At 53.3% G+C, this 20,104-nt stretch overlaps 9 protein-coding genes across 11 annotated transcripts; all 9 read left to right on the top strand.

The window, feature by feature from the left end:
• Nucleotides 1-1,118: 1,118 nt before the first annotated feature.
• Nucleotides 1,119-10,860, top strand: IUM83_17096 (Midasin-like protein; the record flags this gene model as incomplete). 3 transcript variants are annotated; one of them, XM_067942025.1, is made up of 4 exons in its annotated part: nt 1,119-2,735; nt 2,818-2,917; nt 3,042-9,232; nt 9,307-10,860. In XM_067942025.1, 4 exons carry the CDS (start codon nt 1,119-1,121, stop codon nt 10,858-10,860), a joined length of 9,462 nt encoding a protein of 3,153 aa, XP_067792499.1. The 3 variants fall into 3 exon arrangements, with proteins under 3 accessions (XP_067792499.1, XP_067792500.1, XP_067792498.1); XM_067942024.1 differs by lacking the exons at nt 1,119-2,735; nt 2,818-2,917 and having other exon boundaries at nt 5,666-9,232; XM_067942023.1 differs by lacking the exons at nt 1,119-2,735; nt 2,818-2,917 and having other exon boundaries at nt 6,368-9,232.
• Nucleotides 10,861-11,496: 636 nt separating this feature from the next.
• On the top strand, nt 11,497-12,465 carry IUM83_17095 (uncharacterized protein; the record flags this gene model as incomplete). The annotated part of the gene is made up of 1 exon (XM_067942022.1): nt 11,497-12,465. The coding sequence occupies one exon, from the start codon at nt 11,497-11,499 to the stop codon at nt 12,463-12,465; it is 969 nt and encodes a 322-aa protein (XP_067792495.1).
• A 273-nt stretch (nt 12,466-12,738) lies between these two features.
• Nucleotides 12,739-13,212, top strand: IUM83_17094 (uncharacterized protein; the record flags this gene model as incomplete). Its single annotated transcript, XM_067942021.1, has 1 exon — nt 12,739-13,212. One exon carries the CDS (start codon nt 12,739-12,741, stop codon nt 13,210-13,212), a length of 474 nt encoding a protein of 157 aa, XP_067792496.1.
• A 167-nt stretch (nt 13,213-13,379) lies between these two features.
• Nucleotides 13,380-13,859, top strand: IUM83_17093 (NEDD8-specific protease 1; the record flags this gene model as incomplete). Its single annotated transcript, XM_067942020.1, has 1 exon — nt 13,380-13,859. One exon carries the CDS (start codon nt 13,380-13,382, stop codon nt 13,857-13,859), a length of 480 nt encoding a protein of 159 aa, XP_067792493.1.
• Nucleotides 13,860-14,178: 319 nt separating this feature from the next.
• IUM83_17092 (uncharacterized protein) lies at nt 14,179-14,700 on the top strand (the record flags this gene model as incomplete). The annotated part of the gene is made up of 1 exon (XM_067942019.1): nt 14,179-14,700. The coding sequence occupies one exon, from the start codon at nt 14,179-14,181 to the stop codon at nt 14,698-14,700; it is 522 nt and encodes a 173-aa protein (XP_067792494.1).
• A 1,636-nt stretch (nt 14,701-16,336) lies between these two features.
• Nucleotides 16,337-16,909, top strand: IUM83_17091 (NEDD8-specific protease 1; the record flags this gene model as incomplete). Its single annotated transcript, XM_067942018.1, has 1 exon — nt 16,337-16,909. The coding sequence occupies one exon, from the start codon at nt 16,337-16,339 to the stop codon at nt 16,907-16,909; it is 573 nt and encodes a 190-aa protein (XP_067792556.1).
• A 551-nt stretch (nt 16,910-17,460) lies between these two features.
• IUM83_17090 (NEDD8-specific protease 1) lies at nt 17,461-17,982 on the top strand (the record flags this gene model as incomplete). The annotated part of the gene is made up of 1 exon (XM_067942017.1): nt 17,461-17,982. One exon carries the CDS (start codon nt 17,461-17,463, stop codon nt 17,980-17,982), a length of 522 nt encoding a protein of 173 aa, XP_067792492.1.
• A 712-nt stretch (nt 17,983-18,694) lies between these two features.
• IUM83_17089 (uncharacterized protein) lies at nt 18,695-19,551 on the top strand (the record flags this gene model as incomplete). Its single annotated transcript, XM_067942016.1, has 2 exons — nt 18,695-18,984; nt 19,443-19,551. The coding sequence occupies 2 exons, from the start codon at nt 18,695-18,697 to the stop codon at nt 19,549-19,551; spliced, it is 399 nt and encodes a 132-aa protein (XP_067792541.1).
• Nucleotides 19,552-19,602: 51 nt separating this feature from the next.
• IUM83_17088 (uncharacterized protein) lies at nt 19,603-19,884 on the top strand (the record flags this gene model as incomplete). Its single annotated transcript, XM_067942015.1, has 1 exon — nt 19,603-19,884. One exon carries the CDS (start codon nt 19,603-19,605, stop codon nt 19,882-19,884), a length of 282 nt encoding a protein of 93 aa, XP_067792555.1.
• Nucleotides 19,885-20,104: the final 220 nt, after the last annotated feature.

Below are 20,104 nucleotides of genomic sequence, written 5' to 3'. Positions count from 1 at the left end.
TCGCGCTTGCAGATGAAGACTCACCACGTCTAGACCTCATCAAGATACCGCTGGCATGCGGAATTCCAGGCTGTGCTCTTTCTCAAGCTTTCCAAGCTGCTCATGAGCGTGTGGTAACGCAACTTGGAGAGTTTACGATTGGCTCTAAATACGGCCGTATCAACCGTCGACACCTGGAGAACTGGTCTTTGCTGGCGTCAGCAGAGCTTTCGCGTGGAGTACAACCTCTTAATGCCATCGCCGAGTCCTTCCAACGTGTGTATGGTGACGGGTTGCTTGCACAGCTTGGTCTAAGCCAAGACGTTCTAGAGTTGTTCCTGCGTGCTTTCCAAGCTTCGCAAGAAAAATCTCAGAGACAGCGTGTGCTTCCAATGGTTGCTTGTTCCTCAACGTTTGTGCTGTGTCAACAGAGCGAAAGCTTTGCACTGCAGCGAGATGTTGCATACCTTGAACATCTTGTTTTATCCTCACAGAAGCCTGAAGACGAAAACGCTATGGACTTGCAGTTGATTTGGCTGACCCCAGATGTCGGTATTACTATGGGTGAAGACGCCGCAATAACTGATGGAGACTCCAACGCAGATGCATGGCTTAAGTGTGTTGCTTCACGGTGTCAGCGAGGAAAGACAATGTATTCCCAGAGAGCTCTCGAAGAAGCACGGAAGCACCTGTCGTCAAAATCGTTCTTTGGACTCGAGGACGAGAACAGCGAAAACACACTGGCAGTGACATTAGCCCCTTTCGCACTACGTAAGATTCTGGAAGTGGCGAGTACATGCAGTATCAATGGGCCGTTGACAGCGGATCGCCTTCTCTTCGCATTAGAGAAGATTGCTCGCGGAGCGAATGGCAACACTGAAACGCTACGTTCAATCGAGTTGCTGGCACGCTTCCTCCAGTCGACGACAAAATCTGAGCAGTACGCTGATATTAGCCAGAAGATCGAGGAAGTGGCTCGACGTCTGACTGCCTTGTTGGGTACATCGGCTGATTTGCCTCCTGTGCCTGTGTATCTTGCTGCCAATCATGCGGGCTTCTTGCGATTGCAGTCACTTGTTGCGGCACGTACCTCGAGTTTCCCCCCTGCGAAGTCCGAACTAGACAGCGTCTGGGAATCTATGTTGGTTGGTCAGCGACAGCTCGAGCTGCTTGACGGTGTGGAGTGGTTGAGATTCTGCGAGCAGGAGCAGTACCAGCAGGTTGATACACTGTTTGAAGCCGCGCCATCGAAGACCAACAAGCGCAAGGCGAAAAAGGGAGGTGCGACTCGCCATGAAATCAATGTGAACAAGCTATCAGTACTGCAGCAGTCCTATGCAGTTCACAAGTACCATGCTGACCGTTCTAACGTGGAGAACGAACTGATATTCTTGGTTCACCCACTTTTGTCCGCGTTTAACGCGTTCCTGAGAGCTTTCACCCAAAACTTCCCGAAATTGGTGATGAATTCGGAGTTTTTCGAAGGCGTCCAAGCTGTCCTCCGAGACCGCTTTGAGTTTTCTATCCAATTGCGTGTGCAGACATTCGAATGGACTCATTTTCTTATCCACTGGCAATGGTTGAAGAAGTCGCTTTTGCGGCTTGCGAAGCTGACCGATGAGCAATCGGAGCTCACTGCGCCGTGGAGGTCGACTTGGAACGACCTGCTGGATATGTCCCAGCGAATGCAGGGGACAATCGAGAAACTTATTGGTTGTGGATCGAGGAAGAATGTGCTTTGGAAGAAGGGCGGCCACTCGTTGCTCCCTAGCAATGCTGATCTCTGGAAGGCTGAGTATCTTTTGAACCGGCTGTCCAAGTCATTCATGCAAGTTAATTCGACCTCCTTCTCAGCAATTTCTGTGGGCGCATCTGAAGGATCTGCCGACGGCAGGGTTGACGTTTTGGCATTGTTATTTGGAGGTGTTGCTTCAATGGAAGCTGCGATGAAAAGTGGCAAGCTGGACGTATCTTCGCTATTTTATGTGGATGTTGACGCTCGCAAGGAAGTTTTGCATGCACTATGTGCATTCTCATACTTGGCGCAGGAGCAAACACGCGGAAAAAGCGGAAGCGAGCGTGCGAAACGTCAGCCGCAAGCGCTTATGGCGGAAGAGTTGTTTAAGCTACCGGGTGTTCTTTTGAAGAAGCTGCGCGCAAAGCAAGCCGAAATTACGGCGCTTATCTCAAAGAAGACTCTCTACTTAAGTGAAATCGAAGACAGTGGTGACAGTCATGTGGATCTGCTAAGCGAAGAAGATAGCCGCATTGGCAAGGATGCACCAATTTTGCTTTTTGATATGAAAGAGAGTGCACTTTTGATGGATCGCATGGTGACGTTCCAGTTGAGCCCACTGTTAGAGCATGCTCTCGCGCGCCAGGAGCTTCAGGCAATTACGGAGCTGGTGCGCGTTCTGAACAAGTATCGCCTGTACAAGAGCGGTTTGTGTCAAGACAAACTTGTGACAGTTGTTAAGGACATTTCACAGGTGCTGACGTTGCTTGAAGGAATCATTGAGGAGCTCGTGCGTCTGGGCCTTCGTGACCTTGCTTGCTTCTACGCGTATCAAGATATTGTGTGGTGCGGGCACAAGTTCGTTTCTCTGGGTGTCTCAAGCGAGGAACATACTGACCAGGCTGAAGAGTTGGATAAGTTCGCTTCGGTGGTTCAGTCACACCTGAACGGCGTGTTGTTTGGATTCCACCAATTCTTGCGTTGCAACAGCTTTAACCAGGTTGATCTGATCTCCCTGGAGGTATTTGACACGCGAAAAAAAACTCCGTAAGGCAAACAAACGGCTTCCAGCTGTGAGTACTGATGTTGCTGACCACGCTCAGGTGATTGCTGGTTTCCCGCGGCTGTTTCAGGCAGTCCAGAGTGCAGTCGTGCTGAAGAGTATAGCGGAGGTGGACTTGGAGGAATCGATGTGCCCCACAAGTGAGGCTCAGATGCGAGCTGCGCGATTGGAAAAAAATCAAGAGCCACTTTGCCACGGAACAGGCGCAAGCAGGAAAGCTAATGCCGAGCGCAAGCTTCTCCTTTGTTCGAGAATTGTTCGTAGCGACTGTACTTGCGTTTGAGTCGACCTTCAAGCACAACACAGCGCCTACGCAGTGGGAGGAGATTCAGTCCCTACTTCACCAGTTTACTGACAGCCCGCTCACTTTCGGCGTTAAGGCTCAAGCAGCATTGTTGAAGGCTTTGCGAAGTTCTACCGACAACACGTTCGCGTCGCTAGTGGATCCACTTGTTGCGCCATTGATGGCGTCTGTGGCGATGGAGCAGCAGCGCATGAACAATGACCAGAGTATCGTCACAAGAGCAATCGGCGAGTGTATGGTGACACTTGGACTGTGGCGCTTTGCACTGCTTCTTCCTTCTTCACCGGTGGACCCTGTAACGAAGCCGCTCGTGAAGAAGGAGAATTTGCTGAACCGCTTGGCAATGCTGACCATGCAGGACGCAGTATGCCTGTCGATTAATAGGCTCAATCCTTTGCCTGCGCCATCACCTGAAGCCGTGGAGAATGCTAGTCGTTCATTGAGCGAGCTGTACGGGCAAGTGAGGGAAGTATCAGCATTCGCAATCCAGCGTTTTCAACCAAACACAATCCGCAGGGACGGTGATGCAATCGAAACAAGTGAGCTGCAAATGAAGCCTGTCGCTACCTCTGTTTTCGGAGAACTCTTCCGCGATCTATTGCGCTTTAATGCTACGGTGATGCCGGCAGAGAAGCTAGCAGCTTTGCTGTCGACGGTTCGATCGGCGAAGTTGTCACAGCAACGAAAACGCGAGCTTCTGCGTGAACTGGAAATGTTCCAGCAGACGTCTGAAAGCTTCCTCACTCAACTGTCCAAGAAGTTCGGCGAATGCTTCAGGGATATTCTAGAACCTGTCGCTGCGGCAATTTACTGCGTGAAGGAGGGAGTTGCACTTGTCACTTGGTCACTCTACCAACAACTGAAGGAGGCTTCGCTGAAGGAACAACAAAAAGAGACCTTGGCTCTCGCGCTTGTGCAGTTCCCGGCTGCTTTAAGCGTGAACACCGTGGATCAATCATGGCGTGCAATTCAGTTAATGCTGCAAACTGTTGGTACTTCGGGCACTTCAATCATGTTTGGGGCTGGTGTAGCGAATAAGCGCAAGGTCGAGGTGACATTGCTTGACGTGGCACTTGCCAAAATGGAGTTTCTTTTCCGCGAAACAGTGACGACTTCACGCATGAACCGTGATCTGGACTCACTGGCAGTGGACACTGCACTCACCAGCAGCAAGACTTTGTTTGATTTGTTTTTGACAAAGTGGCAAGAGCAGAAAGAACGCGAGGAACAGAAGCGAAAGGAGGAAGAAGAGCTTTTCAAGTACAAGGTTCGTCAGCTCGACCTGGAAACAGAGGAGGAACTGTTAGAGAAGGAGTATCGCGAACAATTCCCAGACTATAGCGGTCGTGATTTCCAAGCATTTTTGAGCCCTGAGCAAGCTGCTGCTGCGAATACTAATGCAGCTGCTCTTCCATCTGCGGCAGACATGGACGTGCTGATCACAGACAAGATCATGCAGCGCTTGTGTGAAACTCACGTTAAGCTGTACGCTGAAACTTCAAACTCAAAGATTGCGATTTCCAAGGAGGAGATCGTGAGCACATTCGCTAGAGCGTTTTCTCTCGCCGTGAAGTTGCGCAAGTCGCTTAATGCTACAGCGTCTACCTCTATCGAAAGTGCTGTGGCGTCGTCTGGAGTTCTTGCCGCTTCTTTGGTCCAAGCCCGCCTTGGCAGCAGCGTGGGCACCAAAAAGGGAGCTGTGCCATCGTTCCAATCTTTAAACAGTGACTACATTCAAGGTATCGACTTCCACCGTGATCCCTTGGTCAAGGAAGTTGTGTTGGTTGCGGAGCCTCTGCAGCGCCTGATGGTGAAGGTCCAGTCACTTTTGGCTCAATGGCCCGACCATGCGATCCTGCAACAAATTGTCCTTATTGCCGACCGTATCCGCAACTTTGAAATAAGCTCTCCTCTGGTCCGCACCCTCACGGGTGTGGAGCTGTTGCTCCGCAAGGCACAGGAGTGGGAGATGTATGCGGCAAAGGCTTACTCAATTAGTGACGAACTTGGCGCTCTCTCAGCCTTGGTTACGCGGTGGCGAAAGCTCGAGCTCTACTCTTGGCCGCACCTGCTGTATGTGAAGGAAAAGCAACACCGTTTCGCGGCGCAGAAGACGTGGATTAACATGTACTCGCTGCTGACAGCGCAGTTTGAATCTGACGAGGGCATGAGTGATGAGTGTGACCTGAACCGTGCGAACCCGCAGAACTTGCAATGGCTTCACTTGAGTCACCTATCTAAGTGGCTTTTTACGCCGCTAAGCGAGAACAGGGCGGATGTTCAGGCCCTCAGCGATACAGCTAGAGAAAGTGCCGAGAAGCAGCGCGAGTTTATGGGCAGATTGTTTGAGACACTGGACGCTTACATTCGTTCGTGCCCCATCGGCCAATATGAGACTCGCCTGCTAGTGGTTTACTCGTTCTGCGCCCAGTTGTTTATGGAGATGTGGAGTCCTTCGGAGCGTCACGGATCATCGAACACCCTTGCTTCGAAGTCTTCAAAGTATGCTCTCGCCAACATGTTGTACCATTTGTATCGGTACTATGGACAGCACTTGGGATACTTGGAGCGCCAGTGGAGCAGCATGAAGGCGCCGATCCAGCGCAAACTTGTTGAATTCGTAAAGATTTGCCGCTGGGATGAACAAACGTACTACTCGCTTGCGGAATCGGCTGAGAAATCGCACCGCAAGCTGATGAAGTTTGTCCGTGATTACGATGCGGTGTTGACTGTCTCGATGCAAACTGTGATTGACGCTTCGACTGATAGCGGAATTACGAAGGACGGCGGATTTGTCGGAATTCAATCCACAAAAGCGGAACTAGCGGGCCTCGACGACAGGGTTGTCGTGCCGAAGGATGTTGGACATACCGACGATGAGGATGCAAATACCAATTCTACCGAGGGTGTCGCTTCTGGGAATGACAATGAGAAGGCTAAGGCCGTGACGGAGGAGGATTCACAGGATTCTGACAGACCGCTTGCTTTGCGCCTGATTCATACAAGCGCGCCTTCAATCGAGAACAACGAAGATGAAGCCACGCTTCAACTCTCGTCGTACGCGGCGAAGCTCTCTACGCTGTCGAAGCGTATCGCGAAGTACACTCAAAAGCACATTTTGTCTCGCGAGCAGATCGAGCGCCGCCAGCAAGTGCGAGACCTGTGTGAGGATCTTTGCGAAACGATCTTCTACCGGATGGCTAAATTACAGAAGGCAACGGGGCTACCGAAGGGTGCCAAGAAAAAGGCACTGATTGATCTGCTCAGCGAACTCAAAACTCAGGGCATGGCGTTCCACCGACTGCAACTACCTGTTGAACAACAACAAATCCAGCAACTATTCGAGTTGGATGTGCCGGATGTGGAGAACTGTATTCACGTGGATGAGCTGGAGGCTGCTGTTGATTCCGAGAGTTTGAGTGCTTCAACTAGTGGCAGAGGTTTGAAGGATAAGAAAAAACGAGGCAAGAAGAAGGGAAAACAGGCTGGTGGCGCTCATCAGTCTCAACCGGCGGAAGAGACCTTGACGAAGAACTCGCCTATGTGGTTGTGGCAGCGTGCTGATGGCTACTACTACCGGTTCCTCGGCCAGTTGTCTTCATTGCGGTACAGCGCGATAACGAGTTTCTCTCATGACCTGTCGTCGAGCGAAACCGAGCGTATGAGTGGATACGCAGAAAACATGCTATTCACGATGCTCCAGCAACGACAGATCCTTCACGCTACGTCACTGAGTCACGAAAAGCTTGTAGATGGACTAACCACGCTCAAATTGCTGAAGCAGTTTAAGGCGAACTACCTTTCGTGTAGCAGTGATGATGAAGCAGCGATTGACCCTCAAACTGCAAGTAAGTGGCAGGCATTCCAGCAAACATCCGTCGTTTCATTGCGGCACTCTCTCCGTGAGCTCGAGATCTCAGTGCTGCAAATTTTGCAGCAATCACCAGAGAACGCCTCTGTGGTTATGGATGTTCGTCAGCTGTTCCAGCGCATTTTTGAGCTATGCGACATCATTCACAACTCGTTCACCGATAGTGCTGGGTTGGTAAAGTCGCTTGGTGTGCCAGCGATTCCCCACCGTGCTGTGAGCGCTAGCGAGGATGCGGGTGGCGACGCTGCTATTGTGTCCTTTGCGCGACCTTCCAAGCGTGTCTACGGTGTGTCTCCGGTTGTGGCGAGGTCATCAGAAAACCCTGCAGAAAGGTTGCCTGTAGCAGTTGATGTGCTGAAGTCGAACGCTGCTCGGTTCAGTGAAATCCAAGATCTCCTGTTAAATACGTCCGCGGCATTTGGTACGGTGACAACCCCGAGTTGTTTCGAAGCCTTCCTAGTCGAATATGCTGGCATCACTCGTGACGACAGCAAATTTGCACAGTTGATGGCTAACGCCAGTGGCAGCTCGTTACCATTCACTGATGAAAAGAAGTATGAGCAAGAGAGTGCGGAGGCGCTGACTACGTTTAGCGAGCGCTATGACAAGCTTGTTGAGACCGTCCTGGTTTCGATCCAGGACCTGACAAAAATCTCGAAGGACACCCAGGAAGCAGCCACATCGAAGGAGGAAGAAGAGCAGTCGCTTCGTGATCAGCTTGCTACACTTTCCGCGATGGTGAAGGACTCACGTGTGAACCATGTCGCTTCACAATTGGGCGAGCTGCTGGAGATGTTGCAATATCAGTATGTCCAGCTCGCCAATACGCAGTCTAAGGAGTGGCGAGGTATTTTCTTGAAGTCTTTGTCGCTTTTGGAACACTTCGAATCAAGTCTGCTCGATGTGCGCGGTATTAGCCGGCAGCTGCTTGTCGACTTCCTCGTGGCGCACAAGAGCGTCATGAAGCTGGACTTTGTGTTAGTTCGCATCTTCAGAAACTTGTTCCAGCACGGCTTCTGTCGCACGGACGAGGAGAAGAATGACGAAGAAGGCGATGGAGGTGCGGGCAAGATGCAGTTCCAGGACGACGTTGAAGGCACTGGTATGGGAGAAGGTGAGGGAAAGAAGGACGTGAGCAATGAGATTGAGGATGAGGAGCAACTTCTTGGTCTTCAGGGAGATCAACAAGAGGAACCGGAGCCACCGGCGGACCAGAAACCTGAAGACACGGGGCTGGAAATGCAGAACGATTTCGAGGGCACAATGCAGGACGTCCCGGATGACGAGAAGGAAGATCAAGACGAGAACGATGATGACGAGGAGGAGCTGGACCGCGAAATGGGCGAGTTCGATCAGGACGATGAAAATGTCGTGGACGAAAAGATGTGGGGCGAGGACTCGGACGATGACGAAGAAAACATCGATAAGGACAAGGAAAAGTTTGAGGAAGATTCGAAGGTTGAAGGCGAGGCACTGGAGGATGAAGTGCGCGGCAAGGACGGCGATGAGGAAGAGAAGAATGACTCGAACAAGAAGGAGGATGACAAGCAGAAGCCGCAGCTGGATCAGTCGGACGACAAGGGTGCCGATGATGACGAGGGCGGCGATGATGACGGTGAAGACGGAGACGATGAGAAGATGGAAGAGGTCAACGACGACTTCGAGGATAAGTATGAAGACCATCATGACGTGGACCCGACCGAGCGAGAAGAGGGTCACGGAGAGGACGAAGCCGAGAAGGAGCACGGTGACGAACTTCCTGAAGATATGCAGCTTGACAACGACGGTGATGAAGATGGCGACGCTGAAGGGGATAAACCGGATGATGAAAACATGGACAAGCTTGATGACCCAGACGACGAGGCAGCAGTGGATGCTGAAGGAGAAGAAACTGCCGGCGCTGAAGAGGATGAGGACGCTGAGGAGGAGAAGGAAGAGGAGCAATTGGACAATGCTGTTCAGCTTGGCGGTGGCGGTCTGGAGGACGAGCCTGAGCAGGCTGAAGAGAAAGAGGAGGAGGATGCAGAGCAGCCTGAGGTGCCTGAGAGCGCCGAGGAAGAGCATGCAGCGTCAACGGTGGCTGGTACGCAGTCGAAGGATGGCCAGGATGAGCTGGAAGCTGAAGAGCAGGAGGCAGAGGACCAGGAAATGGAGGAGGCCGATGCTCAGGATCAGGAGCAGAGCAACGACGACAGCAGTAGCAGCCGGGCTCAAAAGCAGAGCAGCAGCAACGACTCCAAGATGCGGAGCAGGAGTGGAAACCGCAGTCACAGGTTGAGAGTAACCCGGAGAACGAGCAACCTCGCGAGAAACGTCGTGATCGTCGCGAGCCAAACCCGTATCGGAATGCACAGGAGGCTCAAGAGCACTGGAAAAAGCGTGTGGAGATGGTGGACCGCACTGAAGAAGAAAAGGAGCAGGACAGCAAAAACTCCGAGAAGCAGGAGAAGGCCGCGGAGATGACGACGGCGGAGTTCGTGGACGATGATGAGGAAATGGAGGACGTGGAGCATGCGCTGGCTGCTGCTGACGAAAACCAGGTTATGAATCAGCCTCGAAGTGAAGAAGAGGAGGACAAAGATGTCGAGAAGAAGGAAGAGGAAGAAACAAACCCTGGAAACGGAGCTACTGCCATGGAGGTGGATGAAGAAGAGGAGGAGAAGAAGGAGAAATCCACGGAAGAACAGGAGCAGAAAGACACACCCAGGCCGGTGAAACAAGAGGCCAAACCTGACTCAGATGCAGCTGAGGATAACGCGGAAAAGGAGCAGCAGAAGCTTGCTGAGCAGGAAATGAAGCCCGAGAACGCTGCTGAAGGCGGCGAGCACGAGCTTTTGGATGAGGAGGCGGAACACGCGCTCCCGTCCAGGTTGCGCGACTTGGACTTGACCAACAGCATGCAAGATCAGGACGAAGGCGATGAAGCGGAGGCTAGAGCGGTGAAGCTCCTGACTCCTGACGAGGTCGCTGCCTTGCGTGACGAGCTGGACTCTTTCATCGCTAATTGGTCGTCTCAAGCGGAACAGGAACGTGGTGCTGACTTGTGGGCCAAATACACGGCACTGACTGCCGGTGCGTCTCAGCGGCTGTGTGAGCAGCTCCGACTGGTGCTGGAGCCGATGCTGCGCGCCAAGCTTGAGGGCGACTTCCGCACGGGCAAGCGCATCAACATGCGCAAGGTAATCCCGTACATCGCCAGTCAGTTCCGCAAGGACAAGATTTGGCTGCGTCGTACGCGCCCGTCGAAGCGGCAGTACCAGGTGATGCTGGCGATCGACGATTCGGAGTCGATGGCGGACAACCACGCTGGCCGATTGGCACTGGAAGCTCTGGCAACGCTCTGCAAGGGTATGACACAGCTCGAGGTCGGCGAGCTCTCTGTGGTGAAGTTCGGCCAGGAGCTGGAGCTGCTGCACGCGTTTGACACGCCGTTCACGGACGACGCGGGCAGTCGCCTCATCGGGCGCTTCGGCTTCCAGCAGAAGAAGACCAACATGGTCCAGACGCTGGACACAATCCTGCAGCTGCTGGAGACGGCCAAGCAATCGTCCGCCGCGTCCAGCAGCACCGTCGAGTTCACGCAGATCGTGTTCCTCATCTCAGACGGCCGCTTCGACTCGGACGGCCGCGTGCGCATCCGCAAACTGATCGAGACGGCGCTCGAGCGCCAGCAGCTCATCGTGCTGCTCATCGTGGACCAGGGCGCGGCCGAGAGCGAGAACCCGCAGCAGACGTCCATCCTGGACACGCAGAGCGTGACGTTCGAGAAGGGCAAGGTGCGCATGGTGCCGTACCTGGAGAACTACCCGTTCCCGTACTACGTGTTGCTGCCGACGTCGGCCATGCTGCCGGAGATCCTGTCGGACTCGCTGCGCCAGTGGTTCGAGATGCTGCAGGCCAAGAACTGAGCTGTCGGAACCCGAAGCTTAGCTAGATGATACATATGCATATAGTGTACATAATAGACCGAATAGACTTCACATTATAAACACTTTGAACACGAACAGTAGACGAGATCGTGTGGATATACGTGTTATGCACCAGCACGGAAGCGTCGCGCGCGACCAGCGAGGACCGTCGATTGACAGCCCAAAAGGTCGCCATAGGATGCGCCGATGGGTTCATCGGTGCACCCAGTACATTCCGCGCCACCGACCCGCTCTCTGGTCGGAATCAGGTCGGTGCAGCACCGAGCGATCCATGTAACTGGCTGTGCGGTCGCCGCTGCCGTTGCCACCGCCGGGGGGGGCAACATCATCGCTGGATACTGCGGCGGCACCACCCCTCCGCCGAAGCGTGGATAGTCGCTGCTCGGTGGCATTTATATATTGTATCGCGAGGATCGGCAGCTAGCTCATCGTGCGTGGGGCATCATCGGCGCGCGGCTAGTGCCCCACAACGTGACACCCACTTCCCTTCCAAAAATCCAACCTCTTCCGCCTTTTCAGCCAATCACCGATCCGGAACCTTTCCTGCGACAGCCCGCGCTCACTTGGCAGCTGTATAGCGATGGCTCCATCGGGAAGCGCATAACGCATTCGACCATGGAGGCCGCCAAGCGCCCCGCTCTGCTGCTGGCGGGCGGCGCGGCGCTGTCGTCGCTGGGGCTTCTCCCGCTGCTGGAGCTGGGCTGCGCGTCGTCCGTGCCGGCGCTGCTGGCGCTCACGCCGCTGGACAAGAGCGCGCTGGCGCTCAGCAGCCTCCTCGCCGTCTTAGGCGCCGCGCTGCTCGCTCTCCATTGGATAAAATTACCCGTCGCCGCCGCCCGCCGAGTCGCCCGGCTATTGGCTATAATCCTAGCCATAGCCGCCGTCGCGGACGCGCTGCTGCTGGCGGCCGTGGCCGCCCACCGCGCGCCCGAGAGCCCCTGGACGGCCGAGGCCTTCGCCGAGCACGAGGGCCGCTTCGAGCAGCAGGTGAACGACGTGTTCTGCCACGCCAAGGGGCTGCAGGTGTGCCAGCTGGGCAGCGTGGCCGAGGCCAAGCAGCTCTTCCCGCTGCGCGATTGGCCCGTGGACTCTGTGCGCGCTCCCGGCCGCCGCGTGGCCACGAGCTGCGAGGGCTTCAAGGACTCGGTGCGGCTCTGGGGCTACCAGGACAAGATGCAGCTGTGCCGGCTCTGCGCCGACGTCTCGCGCGAGGAGCAGCAGATCCAGAGCCGCCTCGGCGCGCAGCACGCGGCGCAGGTGCTGGCGGCTGTGACCGGCCTGAGCTTCGGCGAGCTGCAGTGGTGCGGCGAGTACCTGGCGGTGCGCAGACCCGAGCACGACGTGGGCCACTCGCCCTACTGGAAGCACCGCAGGGAGTTCCAGGCCCTGCTGGTCTACGACACGCCGCCCTGCAGCCTCGTGCTGGCCGTGAAAGCCCTGCAGCTGCTGGAGATCGTGGCCGCCCTGTGCTGCGTCGCGCTGCTGCGCTGGGCGTGGGCGCTCAGGGCCATGGACACGGCGGGCGGGAAAGCCGGCAAGATTGATGTCGTCACGTACCGGAACGACGCGCCCCTTGGAGGCTGACGGATTGGAGGGATGGAAAGAGTGGATATAAGCTGCGGACCTCCCCCCCCCCTCCCCCGCTAGCTCTAAAGTGAATGTAATTTATCGAGGGTTGGACGCTGACTTTGGAGGACAATTGGTGCTGACGAACGACAACGTCGACGTGGCGACGGAACTGGTGCTGAGTGAATTGGTTGTCACCATGAGGGAGACCATGTTGAAGTGGCTGGGAGCGTTGAATTCCAGACGCCATCCCCACTTTCGCTGGATTGAAATTACGTGGTCTGCGGTGGAATGGAGAAGGCGACTACGTTCGAGGCCCGGGTGGTTCTCGACAGCGGCGCGTATTTTGCCTACCAAAGCCTGTCGAAGACCGTGTGTATTCAGCTTTCCGACTGCGCGCACTGGCAGGCTGCGAAGGCCGTGGAGTGGCGAAATCTCCCCGCGCACTGGTACATCAACTTCTTCCAGAGCGACAGATGCATCGGCAGCGTCGAGGATGTGTACTCGGCTTCTCGCGACAGAGCTACGAACGGCCAGCACACGTTCGCTACACCGCGCGGCATCAAGTCCATCTACGCCCGCCCAATCCAGGGAAAACTCTCGTGGAGCGTGGCCCGCAAGTGCGTTCAGCTTCGCCAGCCCGTCAAGCATGCCGAGTCTACACTAGTCTATGGTAGCAAGACCAACAGCTCCGACATCGTTGAAGACTTTTCGTCGAACTGGTTTCAACCGATCGAGGATGGAGATGCAATCGCTGGGAAATAAAGTGCTGGATGTCTCTGACCTAAAAGGAATGGGCTCGAAGACAACAAATTATTCGTCACCGTATACTCCAGGATGTAACCAGCCAAGAATCGTCACTTGAGAAGATAGTGCATCAGCGGGGAGGGATGTCTATTCGTCACTTTTCATTTTGCTTTGGCTGGCAAATCATGCCAAACCGGCCGGTGTTCGAGCTTAACTTCCGCAATGGCCTACGCTTGCGCTATGACAACCCCTCCGAACGCTTCTGCTTACGCTTCGACACTTGCCACGACTGGGCACCTTCAACATGGGTTTCGTGGTGGGAGGTCCCGACGCACCAAGTCGGCATCTTCTTCGAGACCATCGACTGCAAGTTCCGGGACGACAAGTACAACTTCAAGACGACGCGAGGTCATGTTGACGGGTGGAAGACCTTTGAACAGGCAAAGTCCTTCAGGTCCTTCATGTTCGGGGACTACGAGGACGCGCTGCTGGAGCTGAATCTCACGGAGGCGTCGTCGACTCAAACCTGCAACATCGCCAAGGCTCGAGCGACATTTGAAGGCCTCGACGTCAACGGCACGCTTACCAACGCCACGTCCAACATTGAGTGGAGCAGTGCCGGAGATCTGTCGTCGAATTGGACCGACCCTCTTCCTGCTGAATAGGAGAAAAACCTAGCAGTACGGCGTTCGTATCGAACACTCTACACCTACATGTACTCAACACGCTCTCTTGATAGCCCTACCAGTGCAGGTGGTGCAGTGATGGTGGTTGAGACGTTTTTTTTACAAGATCATGGAATGAATTGCTGTTGTTCGGATGATTCGGGGCAGCGGTCATCAACCCAAAAATTGAAACTGGCTCAAGCACACCGATACCCTCGATTATACCATAGCTGTTCCACGAGATTCATTGACTTTTGAGGCATGTTACCACTCTTGCTTTTGCTAGCAACCGAGAACACCTCCCACCCACCTCAACAATATGGAGAAAGCCAACACCGTCGAGCTGCTCGTGGTACTGGAAAACGGCGACTATTTCTCGTACCAGAACCCCTCCGAGTCGGTCTGCATCGAGTTTGCCGGTTGCCCTGGTTGGAACAAGGCCCAGTCCGTCTCGTGGAGAAACCTCCCCGCTCACTGGAGCGTCGACTTCTACCAGCAAGATGGCTGCGGCGGTGTGACTGACGGCGACGTCTACTCCTGGACGGAAAACGAGGCCGGTGACGGGATGCAAACCTTCAAAACGCCGAAGGCCATCCGCTCGATCTACGCCCGGCCGTTGTGGGGGAGTATCCCGTGGAGTGTCGCCCACAAGTGCGTTAAGCCTCGGAAGAAAGCCAAACGGGCCGAGGCTGCGTCGCTGAACGGCAGCGACGGTGGTGATGATGATGTGAACTCGACCGAGTTGACTGTCGTTGGGTCTGTGGACGAAGACACCTCGTCCAACTGGGGTGGACTGATCGAGACTAAACCTTACACGATCTTGAACTACGCACTGCAGTAAAAACACAATCCAGCGGAAGGGGTTTGATGACACCTTGTGGAATTTCATTGCAGGAGGAAACTGAATAACTACACAATTTGTTCATCAATGTGGTTTGTTTCTTGTCAAGAAATTTGGCTTAACTGTACTGAGCAACCAAACGGTACGGTACATGTATCACTGCATAGTACACCGTGGATATACTTCAATAGAAGGGGTACTAATCGGTGGAATCGAGGTGAATAGGGATGAATTCGATGCAGTGGTAGATTTCGAATTCAATCCTGTAACAGTACTTCTGAACTATTCAGTTTTACCATCCACAATGCTGCGCCTGTAAAATTGCCAACGACTGCACCATTCACTTGAAAGTTCTGGATAGTATACCCACTTTTCACGAGTGCTGCTCGAAGTGTTTGCATATAAAATGGGAAGCGTCCTTGCCTGCTAATCACTCCTCAATTTACATACAAACACCTCGAGGGGTACGTTTGAAGACGTCAAGAGAAATGACTTTACCGCAGATAGAAGTTTTACTTCGAAGTATTTCTTGAAGGCCGCCACATCATCTACGAGAATCCGTCTGACTATGTGTACCGCTCATTCGACTGTCCCCACTTACCCCATGCATCGCTCCTGATGTGGGCGGATCTGCCGTTGCACAAAGTTGCCGCGTTTTACGAGACTACCGACTGCACCTATCGCCGTGGTTACTTCACATTCAACACTGGATCGTCCCGAACGCAGGTCACGGGTGCTTCTCTGCTGCCGGAGGGGCAGATGATCCGGTCGATGATGCTCGGTCGCAATGAAGACGCCGTGCTCGAGGAGAAGCTCACGGCCACTTCAGTATCTCGCACCTGTGAATTAAACGTGCAGTTGTTGTCGTGGCCCCGCTTGCCGTTGTTTGACAGCATGATCTCGACACGAACGCGACGGGTGTTAACGCCACCAACGAGATTGAGTGGCTGAACGAAGCCAATAATGCTACTGGCGGGTTGTCATAAAACTGGGGTGGCGAACTTGCTGATTTGGCGAGCGGTGCTATTGGTGGCACTTAAGTCGTTCCCACAGTCATCGGAATGCAGATTGTCGCGGTGCGTTTTGGATTTTTTTTTTCTCTCGTGAGACTGAATTTGAGCAGCCGAAAAACGAAATAAGCAGAATGAATTTGTCAAGCTTACTTCAGTTAAAGAAGTATTCATTTTTTCAGAGGCGATACACTCTTTGTCTTGGTACGCGAAACTCGTGCGATCTAGTGCACAACTAGTGCTTAAGTTCGCTCGGAGCGAGTTATGAATTCAAGCAGCAACAAGATAAAGAGAACATTCGGAAGGGGAAAACCACATGAACTTGGGAACGTTCCTTTTATTCTTGTTTCTCCTTCAGAGCACGGTGCATATTTGTATATACCGTGCAGATGTGTGGACGCATACTCGTCAGTATCCTCGAACAGTTGTGAGTGGAACGCGGAATCACGATGAATCTAGGCAGATGTATCGAATATGAACGTAAAATATGTATTTTACCATCCATAGTTCAGCGTTGTGATCCCTGGGATTCACTGGAAACGACACTCCATACTTCCACACATCCCGATCGCCAGCACCACTTGCCATTTCACCAACACTCGAACACTTGCCTTGCTCCGACAGGAATGGAAACTCCGGTCCCGGGCAGTCGCCCGTACCTTGAAGTACTCTTTCCTGGCGATCTCTACATCAGATACGATAATCCATCCGAGTACGTATGCCGCTCGTTCGACTGCCCCGGCTTGCCTCGAGCTGTGCTTGTACAGTGGGCGAATCTCCCGCTACACAAAGTCGCCGCTTTTTATGAGACTCCTGACTGCACATACCGCGAGGGATACTCAACCTACAACTCTGGATCGGCCCGACAGCACGTCACAGGTAGTATTCCGCTGGAGGGGGTCAAGATGGTTCGGTCCATGATGTTGGGTCGCAACGAAGATGCCGTGCTCGAGGAGAAGCTCACCGCCACTTCGGTGTCACGCTCCTGTGCCTTCTTCCACTTTTCACCAGTATTTGACAGCGCTACTCTCGATGGGAACGCGACGGACGGCAACGTTTCCTACGAGGTTGAGTGGGTGCACGAAGGCGATGCCACTGGTGGATTATCGGCAAACTGGAGTGAGGAACTTCCAGGTTCATCGAGCACGGCGGGCAGCGGTTCTGATGAAGGTGAAATCACTGTCGCTGGAGTCAACTAATCACTAGACTGCCGGTGTGTTGAATGTGCATCAAAGTTGAGGAAACGTTTGCTGTTCTTTTTGCTAAAAGAAATTAATAGATAAGAAGAATGCACTTTGTTCAACTCGACCTCGATCATTTTCATTTGTATGATACGTCATGCCTGCTGAGTACTTATGTTGCAAGAATACTGCTGGTACATGTATTATACAACGAATTTATTTTCAAAGGAGCGTACTATGTATCAACAGAAGTTTCTAGCTTGCTATATTCGGTGATTGCCAGTGAGATCGGGCTGCATCGAACCCATTGATTCAAGTTGATGCCGGGTGGTAGTCAAACAGCGCTGAAGCTGTTCGTTGCTATTCACTGAATCGGGAAAGGAAGAGGTTACATTGGGCCGTCACCCACACACTGACGTGTACTCCAATAAGCGGTTCCGTAACTATGATGTTGCAAAGTAGAATCCATCCTTCCGCGGATCCTCTTATGGACCGACTCCATCGATTGATCAACTTGCCAACCAACCTACGCATTGTTCATTTTGCCAAGGTCGACGCCAACACCAGCGATGCACAAACTACGCGTACTGTACCAGAGCGGAGTCATCATGGAGTACCCGAACCCAGAAAGCCACACATGCTTCTCGATCGGGGAATGCGACGACTGGCACCCAGCGAAAATGATTTCGTGGTTTGCCCTCCCAACCAACCGCTTTGCCATGTTTTTCGAGACCGACAATTGCTACAGCGGCGAGGGCTATTTCGTGTACATCACGGAGCAAGGAGACGTCGATGGGTCGCACGCGTTCGAGAACGTCCAGCCGATCCGGTCAATGATGCTCGGGGTTACGCAAGATGCCCTAGACTCGCAGAAGTTTGGCTCGGATACCATCGACCGTGGCTGCTGGAGTACCAAGATTATCAGTGGGGCCATCGTTCCGCACTTGTATGAAGGTACACCTGTTGCTATGAACAAGACAACGCGTGATGCTGAGGTCGAGTGGGTCGTGGGCGGAGATTCTACTGGTGGGCTGTCGTCGAACTGGTCCGATGCTCTGCCAGAGGCAGCAGAGGGGTCAGTCAACGGATAGCACAATAACACGTCGACGACGAAATGGAGGTACCTGCTGCCACCGACACCAACTAAGCAATGAGCCGGGCAGCAAATACTTTGCGTCGTTGGGGCTGTTACTTGTAGCTATCCTGGATAGGGGTGTTGTTGTGCTGTGCATTACTAAATATTACTTCGGCGACAACTCCCTGCAGTTGTAGCCTTGGAGCCGTTTATTTTACACCGACAAGGTGTCATCTAAACTTATCGTGGTACAAACCGATTTCATAGCGTTGGTAGCGTAGAGACAACGTCGGACTATCATATAGTTAACGACCTTACAATAGCTATAGGACACTTCTCTATCACTATCAAGGGTATGCCATTTGGGCTGCACTGCACATGTGCGTAGCCTCGTATCGCTATAATACCACCACATTGTTTACCGTTCGTCTGCACCAGCCACCACCCACTAGTAGGTAAATACCTGTAACTTGTCCCCCAAGCACTGAAAGCACATCCACTCGTATGCTGGAAGAAGTGACACGGAATAATACGGTTTACATTCTGTTTTCCAATCTCGAATCGCGACGCAACTGCAGAATTTTTGCTCGAACAAAGCTGAGGCAACTCCGTGCAGACTCGAATGCGTTCCGTCGTTCTTACCAGTATGCGGTTGGAGTTGGCTACAGACTGACGGCTCGTACACAGTTGGAAATTTGCGTTCGAGGCGACAAGTTGTACCTTGTACCATGTCCCTGAACGTGACTTTCGTCAGCGGCGCAAGTCTGCAGTTCGTGCTTCGTTCAACGTGGAATTGCTGGACGTTTGAGAGCTGCGGCTACTGGGAGAAGACGGCTCAAGTGGCGTGGTCGAACGTCCCCACCGCTGTGTTTGTGGGTTTCTACGAATCGACTACGTGCCATGCAAGAGACGAGAATGGCATGGACGTCTTCGCAGTTAACGGGTCGTTTACATTTCCGGAGCCAAAGGCGATCCGATCGGTGATGATCGGAGACTTCAGCGACCTCGCACGTCGACCGTCAGTCATCTATTCCAAGTGTCCAGACGACGAAGAACACGCAGCTCTTAGATCTACCGATAACGGCGCCAGTACATTCGTTGTGGGGGGAGCCAATGCATCGGGGGAAGCTAGTGGGCCGTCGTCGAACTGGAGCGATGCAATTCCAAGCACCCCAAGCCCAGTTGGTGGCGATGTTGCGAGTTCGAACGCCCAGCAGGGCGGTCCTTGAAATGGGGTTCGATTTGGAAACCTTCCGGTAGTGGCTTAGAATTGGTTTCGATATCTAATAACTATGAAATTTAAGTGGGTCTCACCCTAGGTTTGATAAGTTGCTAGAGACGACACGCGCGGTCCCAAAACTTGAAGTGGCTGGCCATTTGATTTGCGCCAGCAAGGAACGGAATCAATCGATTAGTTCTAAGCTTTCATTCTCCGTTGTACTCACTCCCAGGCGCCTCTTGCTGCAATTGAGTTAGAGCAATGACGAATTCGTTCCTACGTGTGACGTTCCCCAAGACGGACAACCTCAAGTACAACAACCCGGGCATGTGGCGCTGCCTGGATTTCAAGAACTGCGACTTCTGACAGCCTGTGCACTCCGTTTCGTGGGTGAACCTCTCCACCAACCAGTTCGCCATGTTCTTCGAGTCGAAACGATGCCAGGCGGATGGCAAGTACGTCTTTGTATCGCCTCAAGGCCTCACCTCCAGCATCAAGACATTTAAGAACCCCCAGTCCATTCAGTCCATGATGGTCGGCGAGAACCACAACTACACGCACCACCCCCTGTCGACGACTCAGAAGTGCCCTGCTCACTACGAACACGCAAGCTACGACACCGGAGACAACGGATCGACCTTCGACAGCGGTCTGTCCTCAAACTGGTACGATGCCCTCTCTGACACATCAATGTCCTAGGAATACGATGTATTGACGAAGGATCAGCCGATACCACCGAATTGGAACGACGCCCTTGCGGATAACGCCGATATTGCTCACATCTACGCCAGTTCTTCAAGCAAACTGGCGTCAGGATCATAACTCTATGTTTAAAGTTGTTCATTCATCTCTGTCAGCGAGCGAATTATCTCACTTCCACTGCGAAGCATTTGCCTGAGACAATTGACTGTACGATTAT

The sequence above is a fragment of the Phytophthora cinnamomi genome (assembly GCF_018691715.1).
Source record: "Phytophthora cinnamomi strain GKB4 chromosome Unknown Contig34, whole genome shotgun sequence".
Classification (NCBI taxonomy): domain Eukaryota; phylum Oomycota; class Peronosporomycetes; order Peronosporales; family Peronosporaceae; genus Phytophthora; species Phytophthora cinnamomi.
Note: the sequence above shows the minus strand (reverse complement) of the source record. Positions and strands in the feature narration are given on the sequence as shown.